At 43.1% G+C, this 17208-nt stretch overlaps 1 protein-coding gene across 2 annotated transcripts in view; it reads right to left on the bottom strand.

Moving 5' to 3' along the window:
- Positions 1-14034, bottom strand: part of cpne7 (copine VII) — a 184564-nt gene extending 170530 nt beyond the window's left edge. For both annotated transcript variants that reach the window (XM_078400853.1, XM_078400855.1), the window contains exons 1-2: positions 13862-14034; positions 2006-2486 (exon numbers count right to left, since the gene is read on the bottom strand). In XM_078400853.1, coding sequence (XP_078256979.1) covers positions 2006-2179 — 174 coding nt within the window. In that variant the 5' untranslated portion in view covers positions 2180-2486; positions 13862-14034. The remainder of the gene's footprint in view (positions 1-2005; positions 2487-13861) is intronic.
- Positions 14035-17208: the final 3174 nt, after the last annotated feature.

Genomic DNA, 17208 nt, shown 5'->3' with positions numbered 1-17208 from the left:
ACTAGTCGGAGATCTCGGGTGGGAGGGGATGGAGAGAGAGGGAAAGCAAGAGTTACTTGAAGATAGAGAAATCAATATTCATACCGCTGCGTATATTGATTTAATATTGTTGTATACAAGTTCTGTTTTCCCTCTTTCCCATTAGATGACAATTTATGTTAAGCGCTGGATCAATTCAATGAAAATTACAAACACTTTGTCAAAAATGGGAATATTGGTTGGTGAATATTTTCAGCATAATTTATTTACCAATTACACATTCTGTAAAATACAATTTATCTGCCATCTTCAATAGTAATAGGACCAATACTATCCAAACAATCAAGTGTTTTTGAAGTTGAGGCAATCTTTGAATATGGCGTTAGTTTAAAAAGATTGTCTTTTGATTTATGATCTGTGCTATCCATAACCCAACTTTCTATTTGCTTTTGCTGTGTTCTTAGTGCTTCACCTGGGCACCAATATGAGCCATCGGTGTCTCAAAAGAGCACTGACTATGGACAGTCTTTTCAACCAAGCCAGCAACATTGCCTTGGGTAAATGGCAATAAAATTTGACAATTTAGTCAGAATAAAATTGATCCAATCAATATTGAGAAAGATTAATTATGCAATCCTCAATGGTAACTGGAGAACACACTCTATACTAATTTTGTTGCCTGATGTCAAATGAGTGCATTTACGTCTGGTTGAATCAAATGTCAAAAGCTATCACTTCACTGAGGAGACTAGATAAGGGGATAATACTGGTAGTTCAAAGAGCTTTATTTGCTGCTGAAATTGTGGAACTTATCAGAGGATCGAATGAAGAAAAGACTTTCCTAAAATTGTAATCTTCTGTGGTAAGAATTGCTCCGACTAATCTGGCATTGCATTTTCATTGTAATTTTTTCTTAAAACTTCAATGAACTATGATACAGTGTAGACATTTGTTATTAAAAATGAAAGTAATCACATGGGACAGCTACCAAGTATCCCCAGGAAGAAATCTGGAAACTGACTCACATAATTAAAATTGTTAAATACAGAATCAGGAAACCCAACACGTCATTTTTCACCGCTTTGAATGCATTATGGGGATAAGCTATGTTTTTAAAAATCGTAGAATAATTAAAATTACAAGAAGAGGCAACTCAATCAGTCCGAAGAAGGGTGTCGACCCGAAACGTTACCCATTCCTACTTTCCAGAGAAGCTGCCTGTCCCGCTGAGTTACTCCAGCTTTTTGTGTTTATCTTCAACCCAACCATCATCTGCGTGTGCAGTCATTAACAGGGAGTCCACTCCTTATCCCTGTTATATTCCAATACAGAATCTTATAGACATAGAAGTAATTCAGATATTAAGAGAGAGGATATCAGATGGTGCATTAACCAGCACCTGTAGGGCATAGTTGGTGAGCTAAATCACACGCATGAACTATACCAAGGAGTACTTGTAGTGGCACAGTGGCACAGCGGTGGAGTGGCTGCCTTACAGCGCTTGCAATGCCAGAGACCTGGGCTCGATCCCGACTACGAGTGCTGTCTGTACGGAGTTTGTACGTTCTCCCCATGACCTGCGCGGGTTTTCTCCGAGATCTTAGGTTTCCTCCCACACTCCAAAGACATTCAGGTTTGTAGATTAATTAGCTTGTAGATTAATTAGTTTGTAGATTAATTAGATTAATATGTAAATTGTCCTTAGTGTGTGTGGAATAGTGTTAGTGTGCCGGGATCGCTGGTCAGTGCGGACTCGGTGGGCCGAAGGGCCTGTTTCCACACTGTATCTCTAAACTAAACTAAACTAAATTAAATTTATTTTGCGCTCTCTGGACCCACTAATGTATTTCATCGTCTATTAATTGGCAAGGTCAATCTCCAACTTTAATTAGGGGTTGTTGTATCAAATCAATGTGCACATCTTTCATAATCAGCTGTCTCAAATTAATTTTATACGTGCTCATGCAAAAACACAACCAGATGGACTAATGTTTTCGACACGTAAATGCTATTGACATTCACCTACCTCCACCCAATGTCCTTGAGACTGCATCAACAGTACCACGGATGGATCAGACTTATTGAGAGTATCTCTGTCCAACAAGGATTTGCAGGAAACACGCAGCTCCACCTTGGACACACAGGGAGCTGTGACAACACCCAGTGGGTTTGGAGATACTCTGCCTGTGAGCTCAGTCATCTCTGCACCAAGACCTCCAGGGGAATCCAGGAGCAAGGGAACAGCACTGCAAAGATCTTCACACGAGACTGGAGGAGATCAGTCTACACTACAAGTGTAAACTCAGGTGTTGTATTGCAGTCTTGTGCCGGCTGAAGAGCTATAAAGCCATTTGAAAGTGGTGGCGATTATTTCAGTGGAATCAGTTTCTATCCACTCTGGATCCTCAAATCCAACCTCTGCTAATGCGTCAATTCTTCCATCTTGAGGGTCCTCAAAAGTAACTTGGAATAGGCAGCAATACCTTTAGACAAGGTGTCAGCAGTACCTGGAAATAAATCAAACAAGAGTTTGGTGTAATAAAGCTCGCATTCCATTAAGTTAGGCTTCTCAAATTATATGACTGAGATTAACAGTGACAATTGCATTCCTTAAGTAGTGCACACTCTTATAGCATTGTTTTGAGCATAATCTGTTCAATCCTGCTGGAGGAACAAAATAAGCAAATAAAATAATATGACAGAGAGGTAACACGTGTTGAATTAAAAAGAAACTAGAAAGATAGACGAACAAACCCTTTAAAATAAAATCTTCAGCAAGTTCACATCATCAGATTATAATTTAAAGATATATTAATGATTTATTAGCTATTTAATTGGTTGGTAACATATTCACTTACTGAATAAATTGATTAAATTGACTTCCTGCTCGATTCCTCCCACATCCTTGAGACATGCGGGTTTGTAGAATAACTGACCTTTGCTCCCGAATGTATGTAGGGAGTGGGTGAGAAAGTGGGAGAAGATAGAACTAGTGTGAATGTGTGATTGATGGTCGGTGTGGACGGTGTGGACGGGGGGGGCTGAAGGGCCTGTTTCCATGCTGCCCCTCTAACCTAATCTGATCTAAATTAGAATTGGCATGTCAGGACAGGTGATGTGACGCGGTAACTGAGAGGTAATGGACCGTCGATGCAGGACTGGTAAGCTCGCACACTGCCCCACTCTGAACTCAGGCCCGAACCACTGGCATTGACCACTCCGCCAACAATGAGGAGGGACGTGGATCATTGAGGTTGGAGTCCCTAGGTGCCGAGGCCGCGAAGAACAAAGGGGACCTGACGTGGGTGGACCACCGGGAACAAGAGGGACCTGTGGTGGTGGTGGTGGTGGGGGTGGGGAAAGAAGGGACCAACTGAAGCGGGACACGAGTGTCAAGCAAACCAATGAAGGGGGACACGTGTCAAGCGAAGTTTTCTTTATTCCTCAAGCACCATGCAGCTCCCCAAACCCCCAACCAGTTCAAGTCCTCCCGGAACTCCACTACCAACTGCCCCTCCTCCCCATTCCTAGTTCCGTGACCCCCCCCCCCCCCGCCAGCCGAGGGTTCGCACCACCCGTGGCTCACCACCAGGGACCGCTACACAACAATATTTAAATTTATAACTTTGTCCGCGCCTTGTGGCGACTCTTCTGTGTGCTGTGTATGCAAAAACAAAGAATTTCACTGTACCTTCACGGTACACATGACAATAAAGTATCTGTCTGTCTATCTAAACCATTGAGAACTGTGGCAACCATGCCAGAAATCAGTGTCTGCAAGTTGAGGACCTTGGGCTCTGAGCTGATATCTGAGATTCAGACATGGCAATGCATCAGGTGGGATGGTGGAATCTTACCTGGATATTTTCCTTTAGAGTCACAGCTTTGAGGCTGAGATTTGCAAATGATCAGTCAATAGGAAGAGAAGGGGTGCGAGCACAAGTCAAACAAGTATTGGGTTCCTGAAAGTAAAATTCGAGGAACCCAGACGCTTGTGCAATAAGTACCACGTTCTTGTAGCCCATAGAGATGAGAGAAGAGAATGGGTAAACCATCACTGGGAAAATCGATGGGTAATCCGATGGGTAAACCAACTACTGGGGGAGGAAGGAATTGGGGGGAGGAAGGAATTCATAAACAATGCAGTAATGAAAGGAAAGCAAAGATCTGAAGATGAGCACAGTTCTCGGCGTGTAAGAATATGTCCCAAAAACTATGCTGCCTGCCAGTGTAAGGAGTGAGTGAGTGAGAGGGCAATAATCCATGCTTTAGTCTGTGACAATAACTCACATTGGTAGATTTAAGAGGGTGGTCTGCGGAGGAATTATGATCAGGTAGTGTCCATATTAAGTTAAAAAGAACCAAAGCCCCATGCACATTAGTATAGTCTCAAAAACATTAGGGAGTTAAAGGGGGAAGCTGCCGAGCCAACCCTTGTTCGGCCCCTGAAGACCAGAGACCGGGAGGTTGGAGCCGGCGACGCTGGATGTGGCGGGCGAGGAGTGAGGCCGGTAGGAGAGGAGGGGAAAACGGGGGTTCGGCCTACTGCGCCCTCAAGGCTGGCTGTGGGAAGCTCCCATCCCCCGGGGGACAAAGGTGGGCGAGTGAGGAGAGGGATGTGGGTTCACCGTTCGATCCAAGGGAGGCCCCATGGCAGCCCGGGGCTCGCCTGTACAGAAATAGTCAATTCATAACAAGTAAAGCGCGGACTGGACTTTGACAATGGCGCCAAGGCATGGCCCCTCCTGCACACAGGATCAGTAGACTATTTCTGTACAATCTGCTAATCGGAAATGTGCTTAGGTATGGCAATATTGTACTGGACAGTTTGTAAGAAAAGAATTTCACTCTGCGTTTGCACTTTGCACACGTGACAATAAAAGCACCATTAAATTGCTCAATGATTGGTGTGGCTGAAGGAGGTTTCAATTGTAGGGTTGTGGCACCAATACTGGGGCAAAGGGGATGGACAGTTCTGTTGGGATGGGCATCACTTGAAATGAAATGTCTCAGCAAGTCAGATAACGAGGTGGTGAAAAGGATAATAACTAGAATCTTTCAGGTAGAGACAGTACATACAAATATAAGTAGAAAACACAAATGTAGACCAGTTAGGCCGACACCGATAGTAGGGAAATAAAATCAATGTACTTTTAATTTAAAAGGACAAAAGGTGCAGGTGGACTGCTGCAATAATGAGGTGCTGCAGCAGTTGGTGTTGGGAGTAGAGGAGTGATAGATGTTCGTGCACTAGAGTTGTAATTTGGATGAAGGCATCAAGTGTAATATATTCGACTTTGCTGATGATCCGAGGTCCGGTGGGAATGTGGTCTGTGCGAGCGGGAGGGCGGTCGGCGAGAGTGGAGGGCGGTCGGCGAGAGTGGAGGGCCATCGGCGAAAGTGGAGGGCCGTCGGCGAGAGTGGAGGGCCGTCGGAGAGCCGTCACCAGCGTGAGTGGAGGACGTGCCGCCAGGAATAAGGACCACCAAGAACAAAGAGGAACTGTGAGGGGGGGGGGGGGGGGGAGTTGGAAGAGAAGGAAGAGGGACTATTTTAAGGATTAGAGATACAGGCCCTTTCGGCCCACCGGGTCCACGCCAACCAGCGATCCCCACACATTAACGCTATCCTATACCCACTGGGGACAATTTTTACATCTGCTAAGCCAATCAACCGAAGGTCCCGGAGAAACCCCACGCAACCCACGCAGGTCACGGGGAGAACGTACAAACTCCATACAGAAAGCACCCGTAGTCGGGATCGAACCCGGGTCTCCGGCGCTGCATTCGCTGTAAGACAGCAACTCTACCGCTGCGCCATCATGCCGCTCATATTGCCCGATTATATTGAATACTTTTGTAACTTTGTCGGCACCCTTTACGCGGCTGTAATTACACTTGCATACTTTTACTGTGTGCAAACAAAGAATCTCACTGTACCTAGTACACGTGACAATAAAGTATCAAACGATCAAGCTGAAAGGTGTTGATGTTTAAAGGGATCCTGGGAGCACTTGTGCACACATTATTGAAGATTCACCAGATGGAGCAAGAAATGAGCTAGGAAAATGTACTTGACTTTTATGCAAGTAAATTTGTGGAGATATTTTATTGGAATGATAATGGGACCTGGTGAGACTGCACTCAAAATAGCGTGTACTGATGTGATCTCCCTACCCAAGGAAGGTCACCACAATCTGATGGAATAGTGGACCAGGCTCAAGGGGCTGAACAGGCTGTCCTAGCTTTCATGTCACATACAGTGTACACTCATTCACTGCTTTCATCATTCCAGTTCATGCATTCTTCTCATGGTATGGAATTCCAACATAAAATTTGACGTTTGAGTTTCATGGAATAGAATCGAAACACAACTCAAGCACTAATTTATACTATCGGTATTTACAATCCGACAACATCTCTCCTTAATTTCCTGTTATGTACACTCACAGATGAATCAACTCATTTTTTATTCACTGACACAGTCTCCCTTCCTTCACATATTAAAGTTTTACATCCCTTGTCCTTCAAACCGCCAATTGGGGAAGAGCCGGTTTTAACAGGATGAGACCAGATGTGAACCAAATAAATTGAAAACAAAACTGTAATTTAACAATGGTGCTTTTAAGGTGGAGCTGTTTCAGCTATCTAAAACCCGTCCAATAGAGTTTTTTTATTCTTCTCCTCCCTCCCTTGAGGGAAAAGAGTTAGCAAAGTAAAGCCACAGGTCCATAAATAAACAAAACAATAGTCAGCGAAGCAGAGCACAGAGAAAGTGTTCAAATAAGTTAGAGGAAGGTTGCAGACAGAATAAAGAAGGAAATATGTAGGTTAATGTCATAGAGGTATAGAGTCATAGAGCATGGAAACAGGCCTTTCATTCTAACATGCCCATGCCAACCAAAATGCCCCATCTACACATCCCACCTGCCCGTGTGTGGCCAACATCACTCTAACTAGAAAAATAGTTGCCCCTCAGGTTCCCTTTAAATCTTTCCCCTCTCACCTTAAACCTATGTCCCCTGGTTCTTGATTCCCCTACTCTGGTTAAAAGACTATCTATTCGCCTCATGTCAAGTCAAGTCAAGTCAATTTTATTTGTATAGTACATTTAAAAACAACCCATGTTGACCAAAGTGCTGTACATCTGATTAGGTACTAAGGAAAAAATGAAACATACAGTAGCACGCAAACATAACAGCACATACAAAACAGTTCACAGCGCCTCCTCAAGGAGCCTCAAACGCTAGGGAGTAGAAATAGGTTTTGAGCCTGGACCTAAAGGAGTCGATGGAGGGGGCAGTTCTGATGGGGAGAGGGATGCTGTTCCACAGTCTAGGAGCTGCAACCGCAAAAGCGCGGTCACCCCTGAGCTTAAGCCTAGACCGCGGGATAGTGAGTAGCCCCAAGTCGGCCGACCTGAGGGACCTGGAGTTAGAGAGGTGGGTTAGAAGATTTTTGATGTAAGGGGGGGAATGTCCATTTAGGGCTTTATATGTGAATAGGAGCTTGAAGTTGATTCTGTACCGTACAGGGAGCCAGTGGAGAGAGGCCAGAATCGGCGTGATGTGGTCCCTTTTACGGGTACCCGTCAGGAGTCTCGTTGCGGCGTTTTGGACCAGTTGCAGGCGGGACAGGGAAGATTGGCTGATCCCAGTGTATAGGGAGTTGCAGTAGTCTAGGCGGGAGGAAATGAAAGCGTGAATGATTTTTTCGGTGTCGTCGAATTGGAGGAAAGGTTTGATTTTAGCTATGGTACGAAGTTGGAAGAAGCTGGCTTTTACCACAGCGTTGACTTGCTTGTCAAATTTTAATGCAGAGTCAAATATCACGCCGAGGTTTTTGACATGCGGTTTGACTAGGCAGGATAGGCTTCCAAGACTGCCTGTTATCGATTTGATGGAATCGGGGGAGCCGAATAGGATGACCTCAGACTTGCTCTCGTTTAATTGGAGGAAGTTCTGTGCCATCCAACTTTTTATGTCCTCAAGGCAGTGTAAGAGGCTGTTTAAATTTGACTGGTTGTTGGGTTTCAGGCGGAGGTAAAGCTGAGTGTCATCGGCATAGCAGTGGAAAGAAATGCCGTGCCTTTGAATGATTTGGCCAAGGGGGAGCATGTATAGAGAGAAGAGAATGGGGTCTAGGATGGAGCCTTGTGGAACTCCGCAGGAGAGGCTAGCTAGAGCAGAGGAATAGCTGCCTATGTTGATGGCGAAACTCCTATCTTTGAGGTAGGAAATGAACCAGCTCAGGGCAGTGCCATCAATGCCAACCGCGTACTGGAGACGGTCAATAAGGATGGTGTGGTCCACTGTATCGAACGCTGCGCTGAGGTCGAGAAGGAGCAGGATTGCACAGTCGCCGGTGTCGATGGCGAGAAGCAGGTCGTTGTGTACCTTCAACAAGGCAGACTCTGTGCTGTGGTGGGCTCTGAAACCTGACTGGAAACTTTCTTATATGGTCTTATATACTTCTATAAGGTCACCCCTCATCTTCCTGGACTCCAAGGAATAAAGTCCTAGCCTGCTCAACCTCTCCCGGCAGCTCAGGCCTTTGAGACCTGCCAACATCCTCGTAAATCTTCTCTGCACTCTTTCCAGCTTAACAACATCCTTCCTATATCAGGGTGACCAAAACTGAACACAATACTCCAAATGTGTTCTCACCAATGTCTTGTACAACTGTAACGTAATATCCTAACATCCATACTCGATACCCTGGCTGATGAAGACCAATGTGCCGAAGGCCTTCTTGACCACGCTATCTACCTGTGACGCCAGTTTCAAAATGCTATGTACCTGTACACCCCTCTGCTCTACAACGCTCCCCAGGGCCCTCCCATCCACTGCGAAGGTCCTGCCTTGGTTTGACTTCCCAAAATGCAACGCCATACACCTATGTGCATTAAACTCAATTAACTATTCCTCATCCCTCTTGCCCAACTGATCAATTACCTGCTGTCATTTTTGATAACCACTATCTACAATACCACCCATTTTAGTGTCATCTGCAAACTTACTAACCATGCCTTGTACATTCTCATCCAAATCGATGAGGTAAACCACAAAGGAAGAGAATGTGGAAAGGCTTTTTTTAAATGCTAGTTCAACCACAACTGGAATATAATCAGTTCTGGGTGCCACACTTATGGAAAGATGTAAATAATTTAAGCAAATATGTTTTGCTTGGATCGTGCTGGGGTTGAAAGGGCTTCAGTTGTGTGGCTGGACCAGAGAAGCTGAGCCTCTTTAGAACTGAGAAGATTCCAAGATGGTCTCATAGAGGTTTTTGTAATCAGGGTACAGGCAGAATCGACAGAGAAAAACCCATCTCATCGGCAGAAGAATTAAGAATCAAGTCATTGCCAAAGATGTGTAAGAAGGAACTGCAGATGCCGGTATAAACCGAAGATAGACACAAAATGCTGGAGTAACTCAGCGCGACAGGCAGTGTCTCCGGAGAGAAGGATCTCTGAAGCTGTTCCCCACCCTTAACCAAGGGTTAACCAACGTTAAGGGTGAGGACCAGCTCCGCTAGGCAGAGTGGAGTGTGAAGAAGAGTCTCAATCCGAAACATCACCCATTCCTTCTCTCCAGAGATGCTGCCTGTACCACTGAATTGGCAAAGATGAATGCGATTTTACAAAAAATTCACGTCAGATATCAAGACAAAAAAACACACTTGTCTCCTGCTGTTTGCCACCTGGGAAAGGACTCTTTCATTTAAAATTATATAGCAATCTACAAAAAGCTTTATTCAGCATTAACAAATATTTATGCACAGATTATCCCAGTTTAATGCAATTAGATATTGGAAGCCTTAAATGACACAACTAATAGCAGGATAAGATCCTGAATTACATGTTATAATATTCCTACCTTATCAGAAAAATATAGTCCCTTATTTACTGTGAGCAATGCTGTGGTCCAAGCAAAGTCACAAAATATTGAAGAGGAAAGGTTATTCATGTCTTCTAAACTTATTTTTGTTACAGTCTATTAACAACTTTGCCTCAGTATATGCTCTACTACACTTTGTAACAAACTACAGGTAAAGCTTCAAAGAATATTTTACAGTTCATTTCTCACATCCAAAGACAAAAATAAAGCCAATAAAGTCAACCTACATCATAGCGCAGATAGCAGCATACCACTAAGGACAGTTCTACGGTCTCAGTGATCATCTTGTTCTGTATTAGTCTTTGATTTTGTACAATCCAGTCAACTGATCTGACATTAAATGTTTTTTTCTGGGATCAATTCATGTAACCACTACTTGAGAAAAATAACATTTCAGCCTTGTTAATTTTAAAAACCTTCTACTGTTATGAGTCCGATCTGAGCCCAATATATATTACATTATCCATGATCGCACTGTTTAAATTACAAATCCTATCACAAGCTTTTTCAGCTATTCTTCAAAATCTAGTGCTAAGTCACATTTTCTTACTTTCAATTTTCTTCAAATCTGTTATTGTAATTTTGAAGGTATGAAATGAAGTCTCCACACGCAAACACATGCACGCACACACACAAACACACACACACACGCGTGTGCACACACACAAACACAAACACACAAGCTGTTCTAACTATAATATGTCAATATAATATATCAATATAATATAATATATAATGCTGAGACATTACATTAAATGTCACAAGACAAATACTTATGGATAAATAATATTGTTAAGAAGTCTCACATTAACTAGATTCTTTTAAGGAATGGCAGAGAATCATACATGAATCCCTTTCCATACTACATGATAGATGGTAATTAATAGAGTTTATTTGGCTCATCACCCAAACACTTTAACACACTGATAGATGTCAAACCCCATCAGACATTCCATTACTTTAAGACGATAGATTACTGAATATCTAATTGGCTTTTAAGAAGACATTAAGAAACTAATAGTCATGCTCTGAGGTTATCTGAAGCCCCAAAACAGGAAGAAATGTTTTTCTATCAATCCAGAAGTGTTTATAACGAGTTTTCTCTTCCAGATTACCAGAGCGTTTTGATTTCAAGTTCATAATTTGCCAAATTGTGATTCAAGCCCCTGAAAAGGGTCTCAACCCCAAATGCCACCCATTCCTTCTTTCCAGAGATGTTGCCCGAGTTACTGCAGCACTTTTTGTCTATCTTCAAGCCTACAGCAGTTGGTTGTCTTAATACTAGGCTCTGCAATGCTCTAAACGTGTAGCGTGTTCTGCCCAATTTTATCGGTTTAACTACATGCTCCTCGCCTTTGATACTAGTGAAACTTTGCTGTGTATGATTTGCGTTTAGCTCAGTAGCTATTTAACTCAGTATTTTGCAATGCCCAAGAAGCTTCAGGTGCAATACTACATATATACTGGCCTCTCACGGCACAAGAACATTTTGTCTGCATATGACAATATTATATTTATTATTTGGAAGACTTGATAATAACTGCATATATATAATACGATTCCAAGTTCCTTTAATAGAAAATAGATTTTCAGATTAATTCTGTGACTTTTATTGCTCAATTAAATTTATATTATGAGCATAAAGTTAATGGCAGAAAATACTCATTGGACTTTTTTGTTGACTTGGTTAAGAAATTTATTTTATTGTGCAGTTAATAGTAATTCCAAAGATATGCCAAATTTTCAGGGCATATTCCTTGCACTTTTCAAATACCTTACTAATTCTTTAATTTAAGAAGGATGGAGAGACTATCCAGAAAAATCAGGTCTGCTGTGGGGAATTAACTAGAATCCTACTGAAGATGGACAAAATGATGAGAGGGAGCCAGCTGTGATTTGTGATTAAGTCGTGCCAATCTAAGACAGCTGAACATATTGAGGAAGCAAATAAAATGATAAAGAAGTGAATGTCTTTTATGTGAAATTCCAAAGCCATTCAACAGTTACGTACTAGAGAATATTATGAAAATCAGAAATATGGGTTTTTTAATTATGGGTATAGAAGATTGACTAAGAGGTCGCAGGTAGGAGGGTGAACAAGTCTGTTCAAATTATTCAGCTTTAGCCCTTATCAACGGTGTTGTTATTGTCACATGTGCAAAGTGCTAACACGCAGTGAAATTATTTTCCTTACAAACTGTTTTTTTCTTAATGATTCATGATCCCTAAATTGTTTGGCTTCAGGAGACTAGGTGAGGCCATATGCTCCCTGATGCTCCCTGATCTCCAGAGAAGTTACAGTGCTCGCTTTTTTGGTCAATTTCAAAGTAAACCTATATGTTCTGCCTCCAAAACTCAAAACGCGTTATTTCAATTATCTGTCTTCAATCACACCTTCTTCAATCCTCTTGAATATAACATCTAATATGTTACCCCGATGTGCAGGGAGGAATTGCAGATGCTGGTTTACACTGAAGATAGACACAAAATGCTGGTGTCACTCAGCAGGTCAGGCAGTATCTCTCGACCTGAAACGTCACCCGTTCATTCCCTTCTCTCCAGAGATGTTGCCTGTCCCGCAGAGTTACTCCGGCATCTTGTGTCTACGTTACCCTGACGATTTTGTTCAGAATGTGCTCCACTTCTCATCCAAAAACAAATTATCGCAAATCTGGGAGATCACCAATTGGATTCATTAATGTAGTTCATCTCTCCACCGATGCTGCCTGACATTTTGAGTATTCGTAGTCCTTTCCTTTTCTATTTCATTCTGTGTTTATATCTCCACCTACTGTTGATGCTCGGCACAAACCCGAACAGACGTATCCCCTGGAAGTGGGGATAATGGGGCAAGTGAACTCCATAGATGGTGCAGAATTAAATCAACCTTCTCCCTTTTGCGTTATTGGCCCATGTAAGAAATTAGATATATATCTAATAGTAATAGATATATATATATATATATATAATACACACACACACACACACACATATATATATATATATATATATATATATATATCTAGAGAGAGAGAGGGAGAGAGAGAGATATATATGTATGTGTGTGTGTGTATATATATATATATATATATATACACATACATATAAAAGTTCCTGGAAGCATGAACTGTGAACGAACGTCTTAATGCCAGCCAAGTATCAAATAGAGCAGAAAGCTAACCATTTATATATACAGATAGCAGGAGAGATGTTAGTGAGGAGAGGGTGAGCAGATAATTCCATGCATTAGGTGTCAAAATCTGCGCTGAAATGCAATCCCCCCGCCCTGTAAAACCACCACGTGTCAATGTTAATTCCCCGTTCCACAATTATTTCCGAGCAGAGTAATCACATTGCAAGATTGCGTTTAATTTTTCCTTTTTGTTTTGTTTGTGTTTTAAACCCTGTTAGCGGATTACGGTACCTGGACAACCACACAGCCCACTTAAAAGAGTTTCTTGAAGCAACATCCCGATCGTCGACCCTGACTAACTAACACTAACACTAACACTAACACTAACTCGGACCAGCCAAACAACCCTGGGTTTCATCAACAGCAAGTTCAAACAATGGAAACGCGGGACCAACACGCTCATTAGTAACAACAGTGTTTCTTTCCCCTGACATCCCGAGAGCCAAACGTTTTAAATAAAAAAGATGTAAAATGGTACTGAGTCTGAAATAGTTCACCATACATACATGGTTCACATGTAAGCGAGCGACCCAACACTGCACACTCTAGGCTGGTCTGCAGAGATGATCCCAAATACTGTGCACATCACTTTTATTTGGGTACGTTTACTGAAATATTTGCTGTCACTTCAAATTGTACCTTCTGCCTAGATGTGTAGTTCTACTATTCTGATCTGTTCTGGCTAATTTATTTCATTTCCTCCAGACAACACTCCTTAGTTTAATACTTCAAACTGTCTCCCCTACAATATCCCAGAACTGTGGAGGGGGTAAAAGCACCGAAAAATATACCTGGACAGCGTTCCCGATGCGGCTGTGTCTTCTCTCGGCTCGCCAGATAGTCAGTCCCCCGCTTGGTGAGAGGCAGTGAGAGAAACACAGGGAGAGATAACGTGCGAGCTCCCGCCCTTCAGTTACCTCACTCGCACCATCTCCACAGCACAGTGGCAGCTCCCAGTGGCAGCGCAACCCCTGCTCACAACTACCTCACACTCCCCTCTCTCCCCTCTCTACCCTCTCTACCCTCTCTCCCCTCGTCCTCAGGTTCTCCTTTGAAACGAGCGACCTACTTCCCTTCACGGCAGCGGCACCATTGCAAGCTCTCGTTGTAAATGAAGTTATTAGAGAGCATCATTTCTCAAGTTGCACCCAACCACCTATATACTGAAAATCTCGTTTGTTTGTTTGTTTGTTTGTTTGTTCCTGGACTACAGCCAAAACGGTGCACAGTAGCGCGACAATTGTAGGCCCACCTTACTCACCGTCGTCCCTTTGGTGCTAATAGGAGAAGTTTCATTGAAATCGGTGTTATATTTTTTAAGTTATTCACGTTTTAAAGTTTAAATCTATCTCCTAGGGAGGGAGAGGGGAGGGAGAGGGGAGGGAGGGGGAGGAGGGGTAAGGGGGTTGAGGGAGATGGAGTGGGGGGAGGGAAAGGGGGGAGGGAAAGGGGGGAGGGGGTGGAGGGGGAGGTGAGGGGAGGGGGGTGGAGGGGGAGGTGAGGGGAGGGGGGAGGGAGGGAGGTGAGGTGAGGGGGGAGGGAGGGAGGTGAGGTGAGGGGAGGGGGGAGGTGAGGGGAGGGGGAAGGAGGGGAGGGGGAAGGAGGGGAGGGGGGAGGAGGGGAGGGGGAGGAGGGGAGGGGGGAAGAGGGGAGGGGGGAGGAGGGGAGGGGGGAGTGGGGGAGGAGAGGGTGCTGCACCAATGCAGGAGAGGTTTGGGCCCACTTGGTCTAGTACTTTATAATCAGTTCTTCAGGTGAGGAAGTTGTAATATAAAGGTTAAATAGACTGTGAGCTGGAATGGAGTTGTCAGCTGAATTAGCAGAACCTAGCTTAGAAAAAAACAAGTAGATGTTAAAGACCACGGGCTCCGCGGTTGGACTTAGTGATAAAATTATGATATAAATACCTACTTCTACCATGAGAGCATGAGCTTCATCTTCAGGGAGAGGAAAGAGTTTCACCAAAGAGAGAGAGAGAGAGAGGAAGAGCTTGGCCAGTGGTGTGTGCTGCCAGTGCAGGAGACTCGAATACACAGAGGGGCTTAAGAGTTATTTTGTATTGTTCCTTTATTGATAGTTGATAGTTTTTCTGTGTTTTACTTGTGTTTGCTTTAATAAATAGTTGTTTGCGATCTTCACCATGTGCTTCCACCAAGGATTCAAGGATCCAAATCCTTGAATCCTGCATATATTTCATTACAGAAGTATTCCAGAATGGGGGGAGATGGGTGTTGTGGGATGGGGGAGAGGGAAAGGTACATTTGATTTTGTAGGTACATGACTTATCTTGGACATAGTGCGTTCTACAGAAGTCTAGGATTGTTATTGCTGGGAGGAAGGCCATTTAGTTCTTTCAGTAAGTCCACGCCAACTTTATGATAAGGATTCATCTCTAGTCCATGTTTTGTGCTCCTTCCTCATTGAACTGCAAATTATGGTTGCTCAAATGCCCATGCAATTCCACTTTGAATATCCCAAATGATTCTCTTCCCACCACTCCTTCTGGCATTGAGTTTGAATCATAACAGAGGTATGAAGGGTCTAACCAAGGGCCTCGACTAAAATACCACCTATTCCTTCTCTCCAGATATGCTGACTGACCCGTTGAGTTACTCCTGCATCTTGTGTCTATCTTCGGTGTAAACTAGCATCTGCATTTCCTTCCTACGCGTAACAGAGGTATGATGCAACAGAGCATGACAAAGGTGTCTCCTCACATTCTCCTTATTGGCGAGAACTAGCAGATTGTCAAGACTATGGAAAGTCACTCCATTTAATACCCAGACATGCTTTCATCTCCATTGACTAATGTTACACAATAATATAACAAGTGAGCAGGAAATGTTCAAGCACTATAGACCCAGCTGCGGTCATATAGAAACATAGAAACATAGAAAATAGGTGCAGGAGGAGGCCATTCGGCCCTTCAAGCCAGCACCGCCATTCATTGTCATCATGGCTGATCGTCCACAATCAATAACCCGTGCCTGCCTTCTCCCCATATATCCAACTTGCGCTCGTGACTAAAGTCCAGACCATCAAGATTTCTGAACAATAGGATGTTTGGGTTATCAGAGTTTTACCGTATCTACTCAAAGCTTTAATTCTGTAGCTTTAATTCTGTAGCTTTAATTCACCCACAAGAACAGCTTTCCTCTACTTAAGGAGTACTGTAAGGAGTTTGTACGTTCTCCCCGTGACCTGCGTGGGTTTTCTCCGAGATCTTCGGTTTCCTCCCACACTCCAAAGACGTACAGGTATGTAGGTTAATTGGCTGGGTAAATGTAAAAATTGTCCCTAGTGGGTGTAGGATAGTGTTAATGTGCGGGGATCGCTGTGCGTCACGGACTTGGAGGGCCGAAAAGGCCTGTTTCCGGCTGTATATATATGATATGATGATATGATATGATATGATAATCCTATTATTATCTTTCAATATTTGTCCATTGCACATTTAAACCAAATCTTTGCAATATGAGATCAATCCCAGCTTTTCAGGTGTGGCTGACATAACTCTACCTGCAACCTTGTAACTATTCTAGGAAATCTTTTCTGCACTCTCTCTAAGACCTTCACATCCTTCCTGAAGTGTAAAGGCTGATTCTTCCAGATTTTAATTCATGGTTTGGATTTTGTAGTTATGTCCGTATTGTCAGGAACTAACTAACTAATTAAATTGAAGGAATAGGAAGATTGAAGAGGTTGAGTTGACATAAATGTTTTTTTTCAAAAATACATTCAATAAGGTGGCAACTAATAGATTTGTCATCAGGATTGAAGGCCATGGAGTTAAAAGACTATAAAAGCACGATGGAAATATTTATTTCACAAAATGCTGGAGTAACTCAGCAGGTCAGGCAGCATCTCAGGAGAGAAGGAATGGGTGACGTTTCGGGTCGAGACCCTTCTTCAGACTGAATAGAAATATTCAGACTAAATAGAAATATTTCGTTACTTTCTAATATTCCTGAATATATTTGAATGATTATGATATGATGCAGTTTTCAAATAGTCAAACCTATGAAATGCAGTTTTCAGTGAGATTACGAGTAGTAGACATCGCAGAAATAGAGGGCGGCACGATGTTGCAACGGTAGAGTTGCTGCCTCACAACACCAGAGACAGGGCCGGATTAAGC

This window comes from Rhinoraja longicauda, chromosome 6 (assembly GCF_053455715.1).
Source record: "Rhinoraja longicauda isolate Sanriku21f chromosome 6, sRhiLon1.1, whole genome shotgun sequence".
Taxonomy (NCBI): Eukaryota; Metazoa; Chordata; class Chondrichthyes; order Rajiformes; family Arhynchobatidae; genus Rhinoraja; species Rhinoraja longicauda.
Note: the sequence above shows the minus strand (reverse complement) of the source record. Positions and strands in the feature narration are given on the sequence as shown.